Below are 21854 nucleotides of genomic sequence, written 5' to 3' on the forward strand. Positions count from 1 at the left end.
CCTAAACAAGGTGGGTCACATCTTAGATCCTACTCACCAAAAGGTCCTACCTAAAATGGGTCCATATCCACATGAATGGATTAACTATTAGAATATACTTTTCTGGGGTTACATGCAGCTTCAAACCATCACAGGGGAGGTAACTGATAGAAGCGCATTTAGAGGCACCATCATAAATCTGCTTCTTGATGTCAGTGGGAAATATGGTAGAACCACAATGATGATGTGCCCACTTAAATATAGGGCTGAATGACCGCAGGTCCAATCCTCTTCATGAGGTCTGGAGAACATGTGGGTTTACCGGAAGCCCAGCCATAATTGTCAAGCTACATTTTGTGACTAACCAGCTGTGTCCTTAGCCCAGTTATTTAACTCCTCTAGGTCTTCTCTGTAAAATAAGAGAGTTAGACTCTTAGTGCCTTTTGGGAATAAAATCCCATGAATCTGAGGATCTTTGAGGATGGCCCTGTGTTCTAGTTTGCTAGCTGCTGGAATGCAATATACCAGAAACGGAATGGCTTTTAACAAGGGGAATTTAATGAGTTGCTAGTTTACAGATCTAAGGCCGAGAAAATGTCCCAATTAAAACAAGTCTATAGAAATGTCCAATCAAAGGCATCCGGGGAAAGATACCTTGGTTCAAGAAGGCCGATGAAGTTCAGGGTTTCTCTCTCATCTGGAAAGGCACATGGTGAACGCAGTCAGGGCTCCTCTCTCGGCTGGACAGGCACATGGCGAATACGGTATCATCTGCTAGCTTTGTCTCCTGGCTTCCTGTTTCATGAAGCTCCCCGGGAGGCGTTTTCCTTCTTCATCTCCAAAGGTCGCTGGCTGGTGGACTCTCTGCTTCGTGGTGCTGCAGCATTCTCTGCTCTCTCTGAGTCTCTCTGAGTCTCCAAAATGTTTCCTCTTTTATAGGACTTCAGAAACTAATCAAGACCCACTCAGATGGGTGGAGACATGTCATCCCCTAATCCAGTTTAACAACCGTTCTTAACTAAATCTCATCAACCAGGGAGATGATCCCATCACAGTCCCAAATACACAGCATTGAATAGAGACTATTCTACCTTTAAGAAATGGGATCCATATTAAAACATGGCTTTTCTTAGGGGGCATACTTCCCTTCAAACCAGCACACCCTGGTACCAGGATAGCTTCATCAGATTTGTGAGACCCTCAGGATCAGGCTGATGAGTCTCTAAGTGAATCTTTTGCAGTGATGGCAAAAGACTCTTGGCAATCACCTAATTCAAAGCTGCAGGCACACTGGCCACATGCAATGTCCCTCTAGCCACTAGTCTACATGACCTGAATGCTCAGCTGGAAGAAGAAATACTGAACACAATTTCCTTTCTGCAACTTTCAGCATGAATTAGATCTGTTCAAGAGACCCGAGATGATGCAGACAAGATACGTGCTAATTCATATACTGGCAGGTGGATATAGGGGAATTTCTTATTTTTTGCAGTCATTACATGTTGAGGGATAAGAAGAAACAAACAGAAGGAAGTGAACTAATCCTTTGAATTACAAAAGTAGAAATTTCTACTTTTTTTTTTTTCTATTTCTACCCATAGCAGTAAGTATGGGTAGGTGTTCCAGAAACTTATAATGTTTCTGATGTCCATTTTTCAACTTTTTCCTAAATTAGAGAAGTCTGATTTTAGTGGCACAATTGCCCACTTAGAGTAAAGACTTTATTTTCCAAAATGACTTACAGCTAGGTGTGTCCCTATGGCTAAGTTCTTGCTAACATAGAAATACTGTATTTGTTTCTTATGGAATGACCTTCTCTTTTCCTTGTCCCTTCTGACAGGCTGGATTGTGGTAATGATGACTGGAATTTCAGCAACCATCTTAGAACATGAAACTTAAGGCAGCAATATAGAATAAGCCTGAGTCTCTAATAATTATGAAGCTGCCTTTCCAGCCCTGGATGATTTGCCCCTGGACTTCTTCTACATGAAAGAAAATACAATTCTATCTTCTTTATTCCATAATTTATTGGCTGCCTAATTTAATCCTTACCCAGTACTGTAACTCTTTTTTTTAAAATAAAAAGACTATTCCCTTTATTTCCGACCCCCCAAAACTCAGAGCCTATACTCAGAAAGTACATTTCACAGTCTCAGGAAGTTGGCTACCTGATTTTACTACCCAGTAACACTTAATGAGTTTTAGAGTTTATAGTGCCAGCAAGTAGGGGAAGTAAAAAATAAAAAGTGTAAAACTGAGATAAAATATCATTAAAAAGTATCAGCATACAGGCTTTGTTTAGCCCATTGGTAAAGAGTTTCATTCACCAGAATAGTTTCTGAGGGCATCATCACATTATGGCATAGTAAAATAATTGTGAAGGATGACAGGTTATTAGGAGTTAAAAAGTTGTGTATGTGTGTGTAAACAATATATAATACATAGTGCATATTGCGATGTTTTGCAGGCTTTGTGTGGACCTCAGAAAAGCGTTCTTAAAGGAATCCATTCCTGTGGGTGTAGACCTGTTGTGGGTGGGACCTTTTGATTAGGTTATTTCAGTTGAGATGTGACCAACCCCAATTCAGGGTGGGTCTTAATCCTCTAACTGGCATTCTTTATGAGAGGATAAAAGAGAAAGACAAGCTTGTAGAAAAAGCCCCTGAGAAGTTGAGAGAAGAGGAGACATGCAGAAACTCAGACAGGTGGCCAGTGAAGCTAGAAGCTGGAAGCAACCAAATGCAGGAGGAAAGGGGGAGCCCAGCAGACGTTGCCTTGTTCCTGGCCATGTGACAAGAGAATCTGAGGAGCTCCCATAGCTGGTCTTGGGGCAGAAGTTATCGTCCTGTTAATGCCTTAATTTGGACATTTTTCCCATCCTTAGAACTTTAAACTGGGTAATAAATCCCCATTGCTAAAAGCCAGTCCATCTCTGGTATATTGCATTTTGTCAGCTTTAGAAAACCAAAACTCTTATAAAATATATATACACACATAAACACACGCACAAATGTATATATACACAAATATATGTGTGTGTTAGGGTGACCAAGTATCCTGGTTTGCCTGGGACTGCCCTGGCACTAGCCCTGAATATTCCATGTCCTGGGAACATGGGAAAACTGATGGTTTGTTATCCCGGTACATATGTATGTATGTTCAGTAGAGTGACTTTTTTTGCAAAGATAATATGCAAACAAAACAGAGCTGATAAAGCATATTATATCTTGTCTCTTACAACATTAATTGGCTCTTAAATAAGTATTAGTTTCTTTAAAATATCTTCAGAATATTTGACTACTAAGCATATATCCCAGAATTTTAGGGTTTGGTATTTACAATTAGCTAATTAACTTTAAGAAAGAACTAGGTTTGCAAACGAAGAGGAATATGATAATAGATTTTGATTTAATTTCTTGTCAAATTTCATATTATAAAGCTCTTCTTTGAGAAGCTTACAAAGGCCAAATGTTTTCGAAATTACCTTTTAGCCACTTAAGTAACAATCACAAAATTAAAAGTCTTGGTCAAGGGAACTGTGTATGTTCGTTTATATAGTTCTAAATTCAGTGAACTTGAAAACTCAGATTGCTAACCCTTGCATTCAAATTTAATAAATGTGGAGTGTGGAGGAAAGCTTGCTGGGCTTGGGGTCAGAAATTCAGAATTTAAATACTGGCACCATCATCTACTAAACCAAGATATTGGGCCCTCCAACTAGTCTTTTTTCTGGGTACACAACTCAATCTGCTACCTTGTTGTTGTTAGATTTTTTTTTTTTAACATGGGCAGGCACCGGAAATTGAACCCGGGTCCTCTGGCATGGCAGGCAAGCATTCTTGCCTGCTGAGCCACCGTGACCCGCCCCCAACTAGTCTTTTTGTGTCTCAAAGGCCTTCATTAACCAAGAAATCATGGATAATAGGACTTGCCTACCTTGGAGAAGGGTTATCACAGAAAGGACATAAAAGGAGATTTTATATATATATATATAATATATATATAATTATATATATATAATATATATAATCCGTATATATGTACATATATACATTATAAACCATAAACTAATATTTGAAACAAAAATTATCTTTAAAAAAAATATTTCTCCAAGTTTTTCCCAGTGGAGTGAAGCATAAATAAGCAAACACACAAAAAGATAAGGATTCCCTTACACCGTGGCTAAGACATTTTTAGAGTTCAGCACGAGGGTTTCCGTATCTTCTCAGGCCTTGTTCTATTTCACAGCAACATCTGCTGGTGAAGTCAAGAAGGTACAAGCTCTGCTCATATCAGATCCAAGCCTTGGTTAACACTCAGCAGAGGTTCTCTTCTGGTCCAAGATGAGTCTCTCTCTCTCTCTCGATCCATATTTGGATTGACTTTTGCAACATCATACTAATATTTCACTAGGTTTAGTAATATTGTTTGAATATTCTTAATAAGATTCCTTAATAGCCTGTTTCCTAGACTGTTTGATTAATAAATTATTTCCCAACAATGTATAATATGGTGAATGTAAAGCCTTTTCCTATAAGAACAATTATATGATGAACTTTTTAATGGATAATCATCCACCAAGGGTTTATGAAACTCTGTGAATGGATACAGTTCTGCCTCTCGTATTTAATATAGGCCTGCTAAGTGGCAGACACTCCATAAATGAGGGCAACGGTGATGATGGTGATGGTGATAAGAAGAAAGAGGAGGAGGACTAAGAATAAAAATCGTAGTGACCACTGATGAACTATAGGCCTGGCACTGTGCAGAGTAGAGACGCTTCAACTTAAACCCCACAGCCACCCGCTCTGCCACAATGAACGGGTTGCCTGTTTTCCATCCCTAGTTTTCTGAGACAGCTCACCAATCAGTGATTTGGATTTTTGTCTCACAGAGACAAAGAAATGAGATAAATTTGTCATAATTAACTCGACAGTGTTTTCCAAATTATTGCTCATAAGCCAGAAAGGAATTTGGACTCCTACTGGGGCAATATTACATTTTATTTTCAAAGACTTTCTACTTAAGTATCAAATCATTTGAGTTCATCTATTCACTTGTGTCAGGAGACCATGTAAAAGGCACATTGATGGATATGCATCTTTCCGTATTATGGCTATTACTTCAGAAAAACAGAGAAAGGGACATCACTGCTTTCTTTAAAAAAATATTTTGATTGAGAAATCTTCACACACATACATTCCATAGATGGTGTACAATCAGTGGTTCATAATATCATCCTTAGTTGTGTATTCATCACCATGATCGTTTTTAGAACATTTGCATCACTCCAGAAAGAGAAATAAAATGAAAAAACTCATATATTCCATACCCCTAACCCCTCCCTCCCATTGACCACTAGTATTTCAATCGAACCAGCTTTTCTTTACCCTTATCCCCCCTATTATTTATTCATTTATTTATCCTTATTTTTTTACTTATCTATCCATACCCTGGATAAAGAAGCATCAAACACAAGGTTTCCACAGTCACATGGTCACACTGTAAAAGCTCTATAGTTATACAATTGTCTTCAAGAATCAAGGCTCCTGGAACACAGTTCAACAGTTTCAGGTACTTCCCTCTAGCCACTCCAATGCACCATCAACTAAAAAGAGAAATCTATATCATGTATAAGAATAACCTCCAGGATAACCTCTCAACTCTGTCTAAAATCTCTCAGCTGCTGAAACTTTATTGTGTCTCATTTTTATTTTTCCCTTTTTGTTCAAGAAGATTTTCACAATCCCATGATGCCAGATCCCAGCTCATCTTGGGAGTCCTGTCCCACATTGCCAGGAAAATTTATACCCCTAGAAGTCATGTCCCATGGAGGGGGGCAGTGAGTTCACCTGCTGAATTGGCTTAGAGAGAGAGAGACCACATCTGAGCAACAAAAGAGGTTCTCTGGGGGGTGACTCTTAGACATAATTATAAGTAGGTTTAGCCTATCTTTTGCAGGAATAAGTTTCATAGGGGCAAACTCTAAGATCAAGGGCTCAGTTTATTGATTTGGTTGTCCCCACTGCTTGTGAGAATATCAGGAATTCTCCGAATGAGGAAGTTGAATTTCCCCCCTTTTTTCCCCAGCCCCCACAAGGGGACTTGGCAAATACTTCTTTATTCACTGCCCAAATTAATCTGGGATATATTGGGGCATCACACTAATCTGGACAAACTATAAAGGTCTCACACCCTATTCAAGATTCCATGTACTTACGGTGTTCAACTAAACTGACTATACAAGTTAAATTAGATAATGTGCTATGCAAAATATAAATTTTGCACCAAATAAACATTTCTTCCTTTGGTCACACACAGAAGTTGAACTTTTAAAATATGGACCATATCATCCTTTACCCTGTATTCTGATTTACCTTAGTTCTATCAGATCAGCTTCATTAATATTCTACTCGAAGTCTGATCATTTTTTTCAACTTTTTAAATAGTTGCTGTATGGGGCAATGCTGACTTACAAAGGTTAAGTGCTCTAACTCTGAGTCTCGGTGTCACATAAATACCCAAAGTTTTAGGGAACAACCAGATTATACACAAATAGCTCAGTATGTCAGAATTTACAAATAACAGTTACAGTTCCTGAATATGACATCACTACTTTTAGCTTTAACAGCAGCAGTAAGCATTGCATCACAGGATCCCAAATAAAAATTTGGAAAGGTCTTCTCTACAACTCTCAAACAATCCTTTAGAGTTGGAGATATGCTCATTGTAGGGGCCTCCAATATTACTGTTAGCTTCTTGGGTGAAAGATATGCCAACCATGCTGCACTAAGCATTAGGGGTGCTTTGATACTAGACAGCTAGTTACAGCTGTTACAGCTCGTCTTCATATGGCCAAGAGCAAGTCTGGAAGATTGCTCAGGACCATGAAGAAGAACTTTCCAACTTCTGATGCTACAAATTATCAAATTACTTCTGATATGATCTAAGCAGAACATGAATCTACTATTCAAGCAATATCCTTGTTTTATTTTTATTTTTATGTTCAAGCGGAAGCATTCAACACGTCCCAATTGAGTATGATTTTAATTATATTTTTTTGTAGATACCCTTTATCAGATTAAAGATGCTCTTGCTATTACTGGTTTGCTAAAATTTTCATCATGCATGAGTTTTGAATTTTACCTAAAAGGACATTTAAAGGTTTTCTTTTCACATTTAGAATTTTATTCCACCTGGAATTAAACTATGCATGTTATGAGATAAATAATTGTCCCAGAACCATTTATTGAAAAATCTATCCTCCTCCATGGCAAAGATATCCCTTCCATTTATGCAATTTCCATACATGCACGGGTTTGTTTCTGAACTGTCTATTCTATTTCATGAGCTATTTACCTATTCTTTCACAGTGCCACATTACCATCATTATAATGCTTTACAAACTTTGATAGCTGGTAGGAAAATGATCATTCCCCAGCTGCCGCTTTCTTCTCCTTCTGAAAAATTGTTTTGACTATCTGTCCCATCTTATTGTACATGGGTATTTGAAAATTAACTTATTATCTTTTTGGAAAACCCTGTTGAAGTTGTATTAAAATCTCACTGAAGTTGTGGATTAACTTAGAGAAAGTTGGCATCTTTATTATATCAAGTCTTCCCATCCATGAATGTGGTATATTGCAACATTTGTTAATCTTTTATTTTATTGGTTTCCATAAAGTTTTATCATTTTGTCCTCAAAAAACACATTTTCCTACAGATATATTTTGCTATTTTCAACAGTACATTTTAACATTATATTTTCAATGGATTATTGGTGGCAAACAGGAAAATGACTGGTTTCTGTAAACTGAGCCCAATTCCAGTAATTTTGTTGAAATTTCTCTTATGTCTAAGAGTGGATGGGAGAGTATCTAAATTTCCTACTGCAGACAATCGTATATTCTTGAAAGTAATGATTGCTTTGTCACTTAATTTCCTATTCTTATATCTTTCGTTTCTTTTTCTGATCTGAACCAAGGGTCCCAGTGCCATAGTAATAGAAACAGAAATGTGGAGAGTGGATATCTTTTTCTTATTCCTTACTTTAAAGGAATGCTTTCAATGTTTCACCATTAATCATGGTGTTTGATGCATAGAGGTATATTAATATATTAAGTATTCCCAACATTTCTAGTTTTCAAAAATCTTTTTCCTTTTTGAATCATAAATGGGTACTGAATTTTAGGAAATGCTTTTACTGATCACACAATTTACCCCCCCCCCCCCCCTTTAGTCTTTTACTGTGGGGTACTACATTTTGAGTATTAAGCCCTCTTTGCATTCCTGGCATAAACTCAATTTGGCCATTATGGATTTTGTGAAATGGGGATAACAATAGTTCCCCCCATGCTGGTTTGAAAGGGTTTATGTACCCTAGAAAAGACATGTTTTAATCCTAATCAATCTTGTGGGAGCAATGGTTTCTTCTAATCCCTATTCAGCACTATAGGTTGGAAACTTGATCAGGTTATCTCCATGGAGAGGTGACTCTATAAATTGTGGGTATTAAACTTGATTAGATGGAGATGTGTCTCCACCCATTCTCCATGGGTCTTGATTAGTTTGCTGGAATCCTACAAAAAAGGAGTCATTTTAGAGAGAGTTTCCCTTTTGAGAATGAGGAGAGAGCCACAGAACCATGACAGAAGGATGAGAGAACCAAAGAGTCGAGTCCACCATCCAGCAACCTTCGGAGATGAAGAAGGAAAACCACCTCTCAGGGAGCTTCATAAAGCAAGAGGCCTGGGGAGAAAGCTCGCACATGCTGCCATATTTGCCACGTGCCCTTCCAGCTGAGAGAGAAATGCTGAACTTCATCGGCCTTCTTGAACCAAGGTATCTTTCCCTGGATACCTTAGATTGGACATTTCTATAGACTTGTTTTAATTTGGACAATTTCACAGTCTTAGAACTGTAAACTAGCAACTTATTAAATTCCCCTTTTTAAAAGCCATTCCATTTCTAGTATATTGCATTCCAGCAGCTAGCAAACTAGAATACCCTCTGATAAGATATTGGGAGTGTGATTGTTTGAAGCTCTATGTACACCAGAAAAACATGTTCTTAAATCTAATCCATTCCTGTGGATGTAAACCCATAATAAGTAGGGCATTTCAATGAGGTTACTTCAGTTAAAGAGTGGCCCTGTTTGGTTCGTAATCCTCTTACTAATGTCCTTTTGAAGAGAATGAAATTTAGGCAAAAGAGAGAGAAAGCCACAGAAGCAAGAAGGTGAATGCAATGAAACCCAGAGAGATGGGATAGACCAGCAAACACCACCACGTGCCTTGCAGAGGAGTCAACAGTAGCTGGCAGCCAGTCTTTGGAAAGAAAGCATCACCGTGTTGATGCCTTGATTTGGACATTTTTCTCAGCCTCAAAACTGTAAGCTAATAAATTCCCATAGTTAGGTCAATCTATTTCATGGTATCTGTTTTCAGCAGCCTAGGAAACTAAAACAGGGAGAATATGAGTTAACAGGCCAGTATCTGGTACATAATAAATACTGAACAAATGTTAACTATTATGTTCTTCAAGCATCTCTAGATCGAATTTGCTAGAGATTTTTTTGTATGATTCTGGCATCTATGTTCATATTTAAGATGTGCTTTTATTTTAATTTCTCATACTGCCCTTGTCTGATGCTGATATCATAGTTATCATAAATAAATTTATGGAATTACTAGGAGAATATACTTCTTTTTCAATAATCTGGAAAAGTTTAGATAATATTAGAATGATCTCTTCCTTGAAAATCCGTTAGAATTTACCTGTAAAACTAAATGGAAAAGATTTGTGATGGCTGGGGAAGTGGGTGGGTGGGGTGGGTTGGCTGAAAAATATGATACAAGATCTTATTTGATACTTGATTTTTCTATCCCTTTAGATCTCAAGTATGAATCAAGATAACATGTGTTCATCTTTAACCCTTCCTCCAAAAAGGGGACCTTTTACAATTTCTCATTGGGTGAATTCAGAGACTCCAAAACAGACAAACGTAATCTGAATAATTTGGGAAAAAAAATTAGTATTTACAGTTATTGTAAAAGTGAACATTACTACTTATAAATAACTGTTAATAATAAGTAGCAGAAATCGGCTTGTAACTATTCAAAAATATTTGCCTTCAGAGATAGATACGTAAGTCTCTCATGATTGATTTATGGGCATAATAGAGGCATGCAGTTTGGAATCAGGTACAGACATGTATATAACATAACCCTCAAAAATGATTGATGGAATAATATCAATGAAGTCTAAGGGGCAGCCACCACTAGGCTTGTCTGGCCCTATTTGGTCAGCTTTTCATCAGTGTTCCAAAATGAAGACAGAGTGGTTCTGCTCATAAAATTTGCAGATGACAAAATTTATTTTGCCTGGGACAAATGGCAGAGAATATTGAGAAGGAAGAATCAATATCCAATAAGATCCTGGCTTGCCAGAGCAATAGGCTAAATCTCATAAGAAGAAAGTGCAAAGGGATCAACATAAATACTTACATAAGACTCAAAAATGAACAAGATACATAGAGTATGGCATAGAATTTAGGAGCATGCAAGCTAAAACAACGTATGCAAGAAAAAAAAGATTTTGGAAGTTTAGTGGACAATACACTCAATAGTAGTATTACATGATTGTGTGACTGACAAAAAAAAGTGAATTTGATTTTAGGGTACAGTAAGGCAAATATAGCTTTCCAACAGAGGGGATAAATCCACTTTAGTTCAACAGGCAAGACCAAACTTGGAATATGAAGCTTAGCCATGGGTTTCAAATTGTGCAATGCTCGTAAGTGAGCCAGAGCACTTTCAGGGGAGGGCAACCAAGAGGACGAAGGCGGCAGGCGTATTTGGCAAAGAGAGGAAACTGCAGGTATTATAGCTGTGGAACAAAAGGAGAGTGGGAAGGAGAGGGGTGGTCAGATACGGTTCAGTTTTTGAAAGCTTATCAAAAGGCCTTAGCCAAAAGCAGGAGGCCATAGGCAGAGAACTTCTGATTCAATAAAAGGAAGAAATAGAGTAGTTTAAAGATAAATGGGCTACCACAGAAACTAGTAAGTTCCCTGACCCTAAGGTTACTTACGTATAGGGAGGTCATCATGAATACCGTCATCATCTTAGCTAATATTTATTAAAAGCTAACTATTTTCTGGCTTTATCTCATGTAATTGTCTCAACATCTCTATTTACATAAAAGGAAATGGAGGCTCAGAAAGACGAAAATACAGCCACTATTTGGGGAAGCTGAGATTCAATAGCAAAAGTAGTCTTTGGAGGAAAACTGGCAGGGGTTTGAATCTTGATTTGAACTTTTCTAAGTTTTGGCTTCCTTATCCATAAATCCAAATCCAAGCTTATGGGGGTTTTGGTACCCAGCATCCATTCACATCAGCTTGGCAGCAGTGTTGGCAACTACTCACTGTCCACGTGGTTCTGCTGACGCTGACTCCTGGCTCCTGATTTGGGACGGGTCATGACCCAAGTCTGGTCAACTGAAATACAGTGTCCCCCGGCAACCTTGATGGATGCGTTTAGGAACGGGCAAGCAGCTCGTGTCGGATCAGCCCAGGCAATGAGACTGGATGTGGACTTTCTTTTGCTTCACTGGTATTTGTGATGAGGTGAGCTGGAGGCTGCATGGGCTCACAGCATGAAACGTGACTGCAAAGCCAATCCAGAGGAAGCAGAGCCAAGTAATGGATTTTGGAAACATCACTAAGTTCTAAATCAAACCATAATTGAAGTTAGCTACACTCATGAGCTTTTCAGTTGTGTGTGCTGGTGAGAAGAAATTTCTTCTCGTTCTCCTCTCTCTCTTCCTCTCCTTCTTCTTACCATTTGTCGCTGAGATGCTTTTATTTAAAATAGTTCTAATTGATAAAATGGGATAACAATAGGATTTCTTTTGTAGGATTCTTGTGGCACATTAGATGACATAATGGGTTCACAGGGCTTACTACAATATCTGGCCCAAACAAAGCACGCAATACAGTTTAGCTTTTAAAGTTATTATTAATGCTATTATTTTTATTGCCATCATCAATTAGATGATCATTTAAAGGGGATTCAAGAATTGCAGGGACAATTGAACTAAGTCATGTTTAGTGACCCATCCTAATGTTCTACCCTTGTACAATTCTAGCTTTGTAATAATTGAAATAGAATTAAATAACTATAACACTCCAGTATTTTTTGTAAAGGTAGGAAAATGGGAGAGTGGGGATAAGGATGCTGACAAGGAGAAAGATTTAAAAGGAGAAAATTGCAGTTAATGTCAAAAGAAATCTCATTCAGTCTCTGAAGGTTGTTTGGCAGGGGATTTAAGACAAAGACTTACAGAGCAGAAAACTTACTACTCAGAGACAAGATTCCTTGCTGCTTTGCAGCTCAAAGTTTGATAATCACATGAAGGTGATTGTGGAGTTTTATGGGCATATCAATCCCCAAATTCTATCTAGATGCTGAAATATATACTCCCAACCTTTTGTAGTCATCTCAATAGTACCAGATCAAATATACAAAATCATTTGTTTATTTCAAATGCTCGCAGTGAGTTCAGAGAGTGCATTTTGTTTTTCAAACAATGTCTTTGTCATTGGAAGAACATTACAAAAAACAAAATAAATAAATGAGCTAAGTTCTTGGCCACTGCAGTGAGACAATTGTTTTTTTCATAAATTAGTTAGATGCAAATCTAACCATCAGGGTTTTAAGGTGTGTGGTGTGTACAAGTGTTTGTTTACAATTCCTAGAAATATACTTCAAAACATGTATTCGAAGTGGTGGGAAAAAAAAGCATAAGTGGCTTTCTGGACTTTCAGGGAATTTGATATTATGCTTGAAGTGAAATTAGCAATACAGTTCTGTAGCCAGAGAAAATAAGATATGAATAATGCTGACTAGTATTACTAAGGACAAATCTTTAGAGGAGGCCAGAGGTTGAGCGATCATCTGCCACTGTCATTGCTGGGTTCCAACATATCTGGGCAGGTCTGGCAGCCCATTGTGGTGACTGGCATGTGGGAGGGCAGTGGTGCTGAAAGCCTCCTTGGGGAGATGTCTGACATAACAAGCCTAACTTAGGTACAAAATCTTAGTCCTTGGTGGGCAGTTGGCAATTTCAGAACTGGAGTACCAGTTTGTTGTTAGCCCTGACTCTTGGATGGTTAGTTGACCAGAGGGAGCATAGAGCTTAGTTAAAACTGAAAGAACAATTTTACAGCATATTCAGTAACACACTGAGAGCCAAAGAATAACACGAAGGAGAACACCGGTTCTCCCCACCTTGTCACCAGCAGCATTAGTGGACTAAGGACTGGTGGCTCCTGAAGTTTCAGGTGGAACAGCACAAACTCGGAGATGTTGGCAGGACAGGGTGGAGTGGGTTCCATTTTCTGGGGCCTCTGCAGCAGTGGCCACAGAGTCTGCAGAGCTCAGGGTGGTGGAGGGGGCACCACAGCATGGCTGAGTCAGGAAGCATGGAGAGAGCAGCAGCATGGGCTCATGGTCTGATCTGGATACTACTGGAGGCTGTGTGTGTAAGTGGACACTCTCAGGGACTCTAAGACACACTTGGTCTGGGGACAGACACATAGGAAGTTGAGACTCAACCTGAGGTTCTGGGGGGCTGAGTCAGGAATATATGGTACAAGGTACTCAAGGATGTCATGCTTTCTTTTTTTTTTTTTTTGGCATGGGCCAGCACCAGGAATTGAACCCAGTTCTCTGGCATGGCAGGGGAGAACTGTGCCTGCTGAGCCACCATGGCCCTCCCAGGATGTCATGCATTTTTACAAGTTAGTGAGGACTGGGGACATTTGAGTACATATTTAATAATACCTTGCATTGTTCTTTGACCCCCCAAAACTTGGTTTCTGATAGATCTTAAACCAAAGTAAAAACCCCCAATATTTTGAGTGAACTAACTTGATCTTTTTCATTCAAATGTAGAAACTATTAACAGAGGTTGTCTGATCTGAATTTTTATGGGAGTATTTAACAAACGTGTAGATGACTTGCAAGTTGCGTTCACATTTAAGAAATCCTTACATGCTCTCTAGTGTATTTTATCAAACAAAAGACATGCCTTGCTTTTAGAAACTAAAGGAAGAACTGTTTTTTTACCCGCCAATGGGAGTTGTGGACCACCTAGTACTTGTAGATAAGCTCTCCTGGGGAGTAGTGGGACAGAGTGGCTAGAAGCATAGAGAACCCAGTTCTCCAAACTGAGAAATGTAGGGCTGAAAAGAACCTTAGAGTTCATCTAATGAAGCCAAATAATTCATCTGCCAAGTGAAGAGACATGGGCTCAGCCAGCCAAAGTGGTCCAACCCACATTTGCAAGCCAACTACTGGCAAAGTGGAAAATTTAATGTGGCTCTCAATATTCTAAGTCTCATTTTCCACAAGGCATAACTGTCTTGTGAAAATAATTTAAAATATTTCCAAAGATGTCTCCAAACTCAATCTTTGCATCTTACCTTGGAGGATGCTTTTTACTATAGCTTCTGTGTGATCTGCCAGTAGATCTGCCTTGGTAATTGCAGCCAGGGACAGGTAGTTAGACATATTTCTGCGCAGTTCCTTGTTGCCTTTGTGAAGGAATTTCACTGCAATGGGAATGGCTAATGCCATCACAGGGGGCCGGTTATAATTCTGGGGAAACACAAGAAAGCAACAAAGAATGTGACTCGTTATTTATTCATTGATTCATTCATCTGAACAATATTTCTTGAGCTAAGGTTCCAGGATACAGCTGTGAAAACACAGGACCCACCCCCTGGGAGCTCTTGTTCTTGTTAGGGAGACTTATAGGCAAGCAGGCAGTTCACAACATGGGCTGATGAAGGCCCTAACAAGCAAAGTACAGGGTGCTAAAGGAGCAAAGGAGCACCCAATGTAGTCTTGGGATATCAGGAAGGTCTTCCAGGAGGACATGATTCCTCAGCTGATGCCTAAGAGATGAACAGGAAATGGCTGGGTGATGGCAATATAATGAACAGGCAGAAGGAACAGTGTGTGTGGAGATATGGAGGTGAGAGGGAGACAATGCATTTGGGCAACTGTAAATAGTTCAGTGAAGGTGGAACGTGGTAAATGTGGAGATGTTAGGGTGGCAAAGTGAGAGAAGGACTTGGAGAGGTAAATAAGGGTATGCTTATGAAAGGCCTGGTATGCTATCCAAATCCTTAACTTCTAGACTTAGGGTAATCAATATCCAGGTTTATCAGATCTGAGAACATTGAGAGCTAACCAAATAATGGGATATAAGAGTAGTGTGACAAAAACTATTAGTTGCCCATTGATAGTCATTCACCCCTTCCTTTAGTAGTAGATTTCCTGAGTTTCAGCTGGGATATGGCCACCTGGTTATTGGCTATATTTCTCAGCTTCCTTTGCAGTTGTATATGGCCATGTGCAAAGTTCTGGCCAATGAAGCAGAAATGAATGTAATGCATTCAACTTCTAGGTTGCCATTACCAAGAAGTAGGTTGTCCTGCTCTACCTTTTCTTCTTTTACTGCTGGTTGGAATGAGGATATGGTAACAAAGGTTAGAGTGGTCAGTCATCTAAGGCCATAAGTTTGAAACAATGTGTTCAGTAATGGAGAGATGAAATAAGATAGTAGGAGCCTGTGCCCATGGTACCATAGAGTCACCATATCTGCCCTGGACTGCTTACTCTTAAACTATTAGATGAGAGGCAAACTTCTATGTTGTTTAACCTACTGATACATTTAGATATTTGTTATAGCAGCTGAGCCTATGTCCTGACTAATACAATGTATAGCCAAGACCCTCATTTTTAAACTTTTCTCTGTAATTTACAGAGTATAATCTTATATGGAATGAAATGTAGACTTCTACCTTTAATAACCTGTAGGGGCCTTCAAATTCAACAATTAGAACAAAATAAAAGGCATGAGGCAAAAATTGTCATTGATATGTAGGTCCCTGAGCAATATTATGCCATATCAAAAATCCAGTTAGGTCAATTGGATATCCACATAGAAAAAAAATATATATCCATAAAAAGACAATTCCTGATAGACTACAGATGTAAAAAGGAAGTATAAAATAATAAGAAAGAAAACACATGAGTACATCTCGAAGATAACAGATTAGGCAGATTTCTTAAACAGAACTTATAAACCATTAACCTAAAGGTAAAAATGTGATAATGAGAATTGTAACAAAACCAAGAATTTCCAATCATCAACAGATATCATTTAACAAGTGAAAGAATAATCCAGAGTGGAAGAAGATATTTGCAATATATTTATCGAACAAAGGATTATTAGTATCAAGAATCAATAAGAAAAAGACAAGACAACCAAATAGAAATATGGACAAAGACTTGAATGGACACTTGTGGTAGAGGGCCTTCCAACTTTCTCTGAGACTCACAAATACATCTTGTACTTAGGAACAGCCTGGTGGGATAAAACACAAACCTGTAGTAGATAAGAGGATATCAGTATATTCCTTCTCCTATTGTCCTGAGCGTATGTAAAACATTTACTGGAGACAGTCTGCCTCTGGTGGGCATGCTTTACGACATCCAGCTCACACCTGGTATAGTTGTCCCTGATGGGGATGGAACGTGATTCCTCCACTATGACAGCACATGAAGACAAGAGAAGGGTGCTGTGCTTAGAATATCTTCCTGCATTGGCCACAGATTGAGACCCACTGGCTAGGAGAAACCAATGCCCGCTAGTGAAGCTGACCTTGCTCTGTCTCTTCTTTATGTCAACAAAACATTGTGCCATCCAAAGCTGTGTTAGCCATGCTTTCGCTGGCAACCCCAACACATATTGGCATGGGCTGATATCTCTTTAGGTGTCTCTCCTTCTGATTGGCAATACTTCACAAAAAAAAGGATATCAAGATAGCAAACAAACAAACAAACAAACAAACAAACAAAAACCATGAAAATGTGCCAATTTCATTAACCTTTAATTTTGGTCTAGGTTCTGATTATACAGTTGTGTTTAGTTAATCAGAATTCATCAGGCCATGATGTGCACTTTTCTGAAAGGTACAATATATTACAACAAAAAGTTAAAAAGAAATACAGTCATATAACTTCAGATTTCAGTTACCCTTTAAGGTGTTCTTAAAAGTCAGTGTGAATACCGGATTGAATATTATACACATGTGTAAACAACTTGTGGTAGTTAGATTCAGTTGTCAACTTGGCCAGGTGAAGGCACCTAGTTCTGTTGCTGTGGTCATGAGCCAATGGTAGGTGAATCTCATCTGTTGCTGATTACATCTACAGTCGGCTAGGAGGCGTGCCTGCTGCAATCAATGATGTTTGATTTAATTGGCTGGTGCTTAAATGAGAGAGTGCAATGTAGCACAGCCTAAGCAGCTTGGCATTCCTCATCTCAGCACTAGCAGCTCAGCCCAGACCTTTGGAGATGCAGAAAGAAGTCACCCTGGGGAAAGTTGTTGGAACCCAGGGACCTGGAGAGAAGACCAGCAGAGACCATCTTGTGCCTTCCACATAAGAAAGAACCTCAGTGGAAAGTTAACTGCCTTTCCTCTGAAGAACCAACAAAATGAATTCCCTTTTATTAAAAGCCAATCCATCTCTGGTGTGTTGCATTCCAGCAGCCAGCAAACTAGAACACAACCCCTCTGTCAGAGTTGTAGAAATGACAATGACATGAAATGGCCTAGTGCAGCCAAGAGTATAATAATGGTGATGACAATGCCAGGAGGATGACATCATTCACATTGAGTAAGAGGGTCAGGTAAAGTGAATATTGTGGGATAAATGAGGCACACAAATGTATGTTCTTGTGAGTTAGTAAGTCTTGGGAGTGAAAACATTGCAGCAGTCATATCTTGATGTACATCATAAATACTTCCTGAAGCCACAGCCAGTGTCATTGTGGTCTTTTCTCCCCTCTGAATCCCCAGCTCCACTTAGTCCCCTGCCCAATTATGATTCATCATTCTTCTGGAGACTGTTCCCTAATTCCCCTTTGAGAAACTTTCACATCTGGACTCTCAGTCCAGGTACTTCTAATGAAGGCACTTCCACACTTGGCTTGAAGAAGGTCAAGTGACTTAGACATTGACAAATCAGAGAACCACATTTCCCTGGTCTCAGATTCAGGCTGCGCAAGTTACTCAATTATAATCAAGGAGACACAATAGGGCTCTGTTAAAGAGACTCTTCTTGTTTTCTGCCAGATTCAAAGTGGTGAGAAGAGAAAGTCAAGATTAGCGCCACAATTTTTTGACTACAGTAGGGAGAAACCTGTTTGAGACTCAAGACAACATGGCAGAGATTGGACCTGAGCCAAATTGAAACTCCTGGAGGCCAGTTTTATCCCAAACCTTTTCTGTTGAGTTAGTTGGGTCTCTTGTGCTTGAGCTTCATGCATTCATACACACACATAAACTACCATTAGAAGCAAAAATAGACTTGAGACATCCTTCTTAATCCTTTCCTACAGTTCCACCCATTTTTCAGAATTAAGGGTCAACTGGATTCCTGCAGAAGACAATAGGTATCTCACAACCTAGCTTGGTACCCCACCATTAAGTCAGTCATTTTGAAAGCCCTGATATTTTTCTTTGGTGACATATCATGTACCCATAGAGCAGTTCCACACACTAGGTCACTGTGTGATCCTTCTGAGAGTTCCTGACTCTGCCTAACTATCAGTCCCACGGCCCACAGCCAGACTTCACCTGTGCCGTGCTTTGCCTGTGTCTGGATTGTCTCCCCTCCCAGGTGACTTGAAGTGGATCTGATTGAACTGGGTCACTCCTGCTGTGATGAGCCACAAGACTTCCCTGGAGGCTTCTGCCTCCCTCCCCCAGGGACTAGCCTCAGCTTTAGAAGTCTGGGCTTATGCGTGGTCAGGCCATCCAGAATTGTTTGGATTCACTGAGGCTAACTCTTACCAAGGGATTTCCAAAAGGCTGGTGCATATCCCAATATGCCAATTTATTCATTCACAATGAGGGTTATTTCCAGTTCATCTCTTTCACATGATCAGGACACCACGGAGCCAGATTAGTAATGAAAATGTTCACTCATGGGCACAAAATCAGATTGGAGCAAAGGGAGTTCCTAAGGGATAGTTCATCTAGGCCATGGTGAAGCCTGATTAACCTTGCCCTCTAACTGAATACACATATATGATGATTGAAGCATCAGATTCAGTCTCTCCAATGAACAGTGTTGCTTATACATGCCAAAATACTGAGTCCATGCTGACAATCCTCTTTTTGTTAACAAATTCTTTAGGCACATGGTGTTTAGGAAGGCCAATTGATTTGCCCATTTTCTCCATTATAATCTTGTTTTAGCCCAGCCCCCTTGAGGGTACATTTAGGGTTCCTCAGAGTGTTGGGTAGTCCCCAAACTCCTTTAGTCTCCCGTATACATACAATTTCTTAGGTTGCTTCTATAGACAGTCTCTCCATTACATGTAGTTTTTGCTGGTTTAATTTTTAGATAGCACAGCCTTGTCCCTCTTTTGGCTGGTCAAAGTCCCAGCTTTGAGGTTGAAACACAATTACACAATTCTTCCCAGATCTTCTTGCCAAAGAACTCCTTGCCCACGTTTACTTTATTCTGGGTCTTTAGCCAAGAACAACTCATAGCTAACAAGGTACAAATATTCCATAAGAGGAATCTGACCCTGAGCACACTGACCTGTTTTGCTGAGAAACCAAAGGTGCTGCCATTGGGAAGTACAATTCAAATGTCTCCTACTGACTGGGAACACAGACAGTGAAAGATCAATGGAAATCAGTATTTCCAACAACGGATATTTTTAAACCTTGTGGTGAGCTAGCATTTGCCAGCAATGAGAAAAGAAAAGACTGTCATAACTAATTTGATTATATACTTTTTACAACAATTCTAGATGTTTTCAAGAAAAAGAATGGCCAGCAATTAGAGACTCTGAAGTATGGTTCCACTGAACCACATGAAATGTATAAAATCCCCCCGAAAGAATAATATTATTTAAACAAAGACAAACTTTAACACACATTTTCTTTTAATTTTCCTCCCACTTATGTCATTTGGAAATGTCTCAAATAACACGATAACTGAAACGCTGAGAAAAGAGTAAGTAGTTCACATAAACACTAAGGGAACGGCAACCTAAAACTCCCAATCTCCAAACAGTGTTTATATTGTTTGTAGCTGGGGCACTGTGGATAGCAGCGGGGCGTGAGGGAAGGGCTGGAGGCCAAGAGGGGGCTGGACAGACAAGGTCACTGGGACCTGGCAGGTCCTGCACAACCCCCTGGCCATGGCTGAGCTTCATTTTCAAGACCAACAAAAGGTCTGTTGTCCATGAAATCATTTCTCTCTAGAATTATTTGGATCACAGAAATGGTCATGTCATGCAGGCAGAGAAAACTCCGTGATTATGATGGTAAATAAACCATTCTTATAGCAGATGTTATGTCAGAGCCCGTGACAGCCCTTGTTCCCTAGTGCAGACTGTTGGTGAGAGTGTTGGTGTGCATTTCATCCTATGCATAGTTCAGTGCTCAGGGAAGTACAGCAGAGAAATACAGCCTTGCATACGGGACGGTTATAGCTAGTTCTAGAGGTTAAGACAAGAGTGCCTTGTTCTATGGATGCCAACAATTATATTTCTTAACTAAAGCTCACCAATTTGAGCTTTTAGTAGTAATTATCCTTTTTAAAATATTCTTTGGGCTGTTTCCCAGTGTTTTAAAATTGAAAAGAATAAAACTAAGTAGGAGAGATATCTATCTGAGATGATAGCAACTAAAACACTTTTTGGCTCTCAGGCCTTGAATTCAACAAAGAGTCATAAAAACATATTAATATCAAGAACTATTAAATACCGTTTATAAAACAGGGTCCCTGTAATCATCCAGCATCATTGATCAGATTGTCAAACTAATTTTTGATTTACATACACAATGCATGGTCTTCAGGAGCATGGCTATATATAAAAGCTAAATGACACACACACCTAAGTTCTCCCCATGCATTTTCTGATTAAGTAGCGAGGGAGCAGTTCTCAGGAACCTGAGGCTGGGTGCCCCAGTCTCCTCCCCTTTCATGTCATTGGGGCTCACTCATGGGAGAAGTCTAGTTGCTGAGGAAGCCAGGAGGCTGTCATGTCTTCTGACCATGTGTTCATTCATTCATTCTGTAAATACTATTTGAACACCCACCGCATACCAGGCACTGTTCTAGGTTTTGCAGATACATCATCAGATAAGACAGAGCTTATATCATGGTGAAGGGAAAGATAGGAAATAAACAGTAGCTATAATAAATGATTAAATTGTACAGCTTGTTAGAAAGTGTTGAATGCTCTTTTAGAGTCTTCTGAAGGCAATGACAATAATGATAAAATCAACCAGAGTTAACAATCATGCAGCACTTCCTATGTCCTACATTTTTTATATCTATTAGTTCATTTAATATTCACAGCAGCTTCACGAACAGCAGCTCTTACCATCTGCATATTTCAGATAAAGAAATCAAGTAACAGAAAGGTTAATTTACCCAAAGCCACACAGCAAGTAAATGGCAGAACTGGGATTACCTGCTGAATATTAAATTTATAAATTAATACAAACAGACCTGCCTCTAAGAAATGCTCACAAAACTGTCCAATGCCCTTCACATGCAATGCCAATCGGGCACAGTTTGAATCTTCATATAAGCATTAACTGGAGAAGAGGAAAGTGAGAGGACTGAAGTGTAGAATCAAGGAGAATGGACAGATGGTGTTCCGCATTGTGTGGTTTCTAAGGGATGTATGTCCCCTAGAAAAGCCATGTTTTAATCAAAATCCCATTTCGTAAAAGCAGAATAAATCCCTGTTCAATATTGTTTGAAGCT

The 21854-nt window shown here is 39.2% G+C and overlaps 1 protein-coding gene across 4 annotated transcripts in view; it reads right to left on the reverse strand.

The window, feature by feature from the left end:
- The window catches only part of VEPH1 (ventricular zone expressed PH domain containing 1), a 261065-nt gene that overhangs the window by 180504 nt on the left and 58707 nt on the right, over window positions 1-21854 (reverse strand). For all 4 annotated transcript variants that reach the window (XM_077160878.1, XM_077160876.1, XM_077160877.1 and 1 more), the window contains one exon: window positions 14465-14639. In XM_077160878.1, the coding sequence (XP_077016993.1) occupies window positions 14465-14639 (175 nt within the window). The remainder of the gene's footprint in view (window positions 1-14464; window positions 14640-21854) is intronic.

This window comes from Tamandua tetradactyla, chromosome 5 (assembly GCF_023851605.1).
Source record: "Tamandua tetradactyla isolate mTamTet1 chromosome 5, mTamTet1.pri, whole genome shotgun sequence".
NCBI lineage: Eukaryota > Metazoa > Chordata > Mammalia > Pilosa > Myrmecophagidae > Tamandua > Tamandua tetradactyla.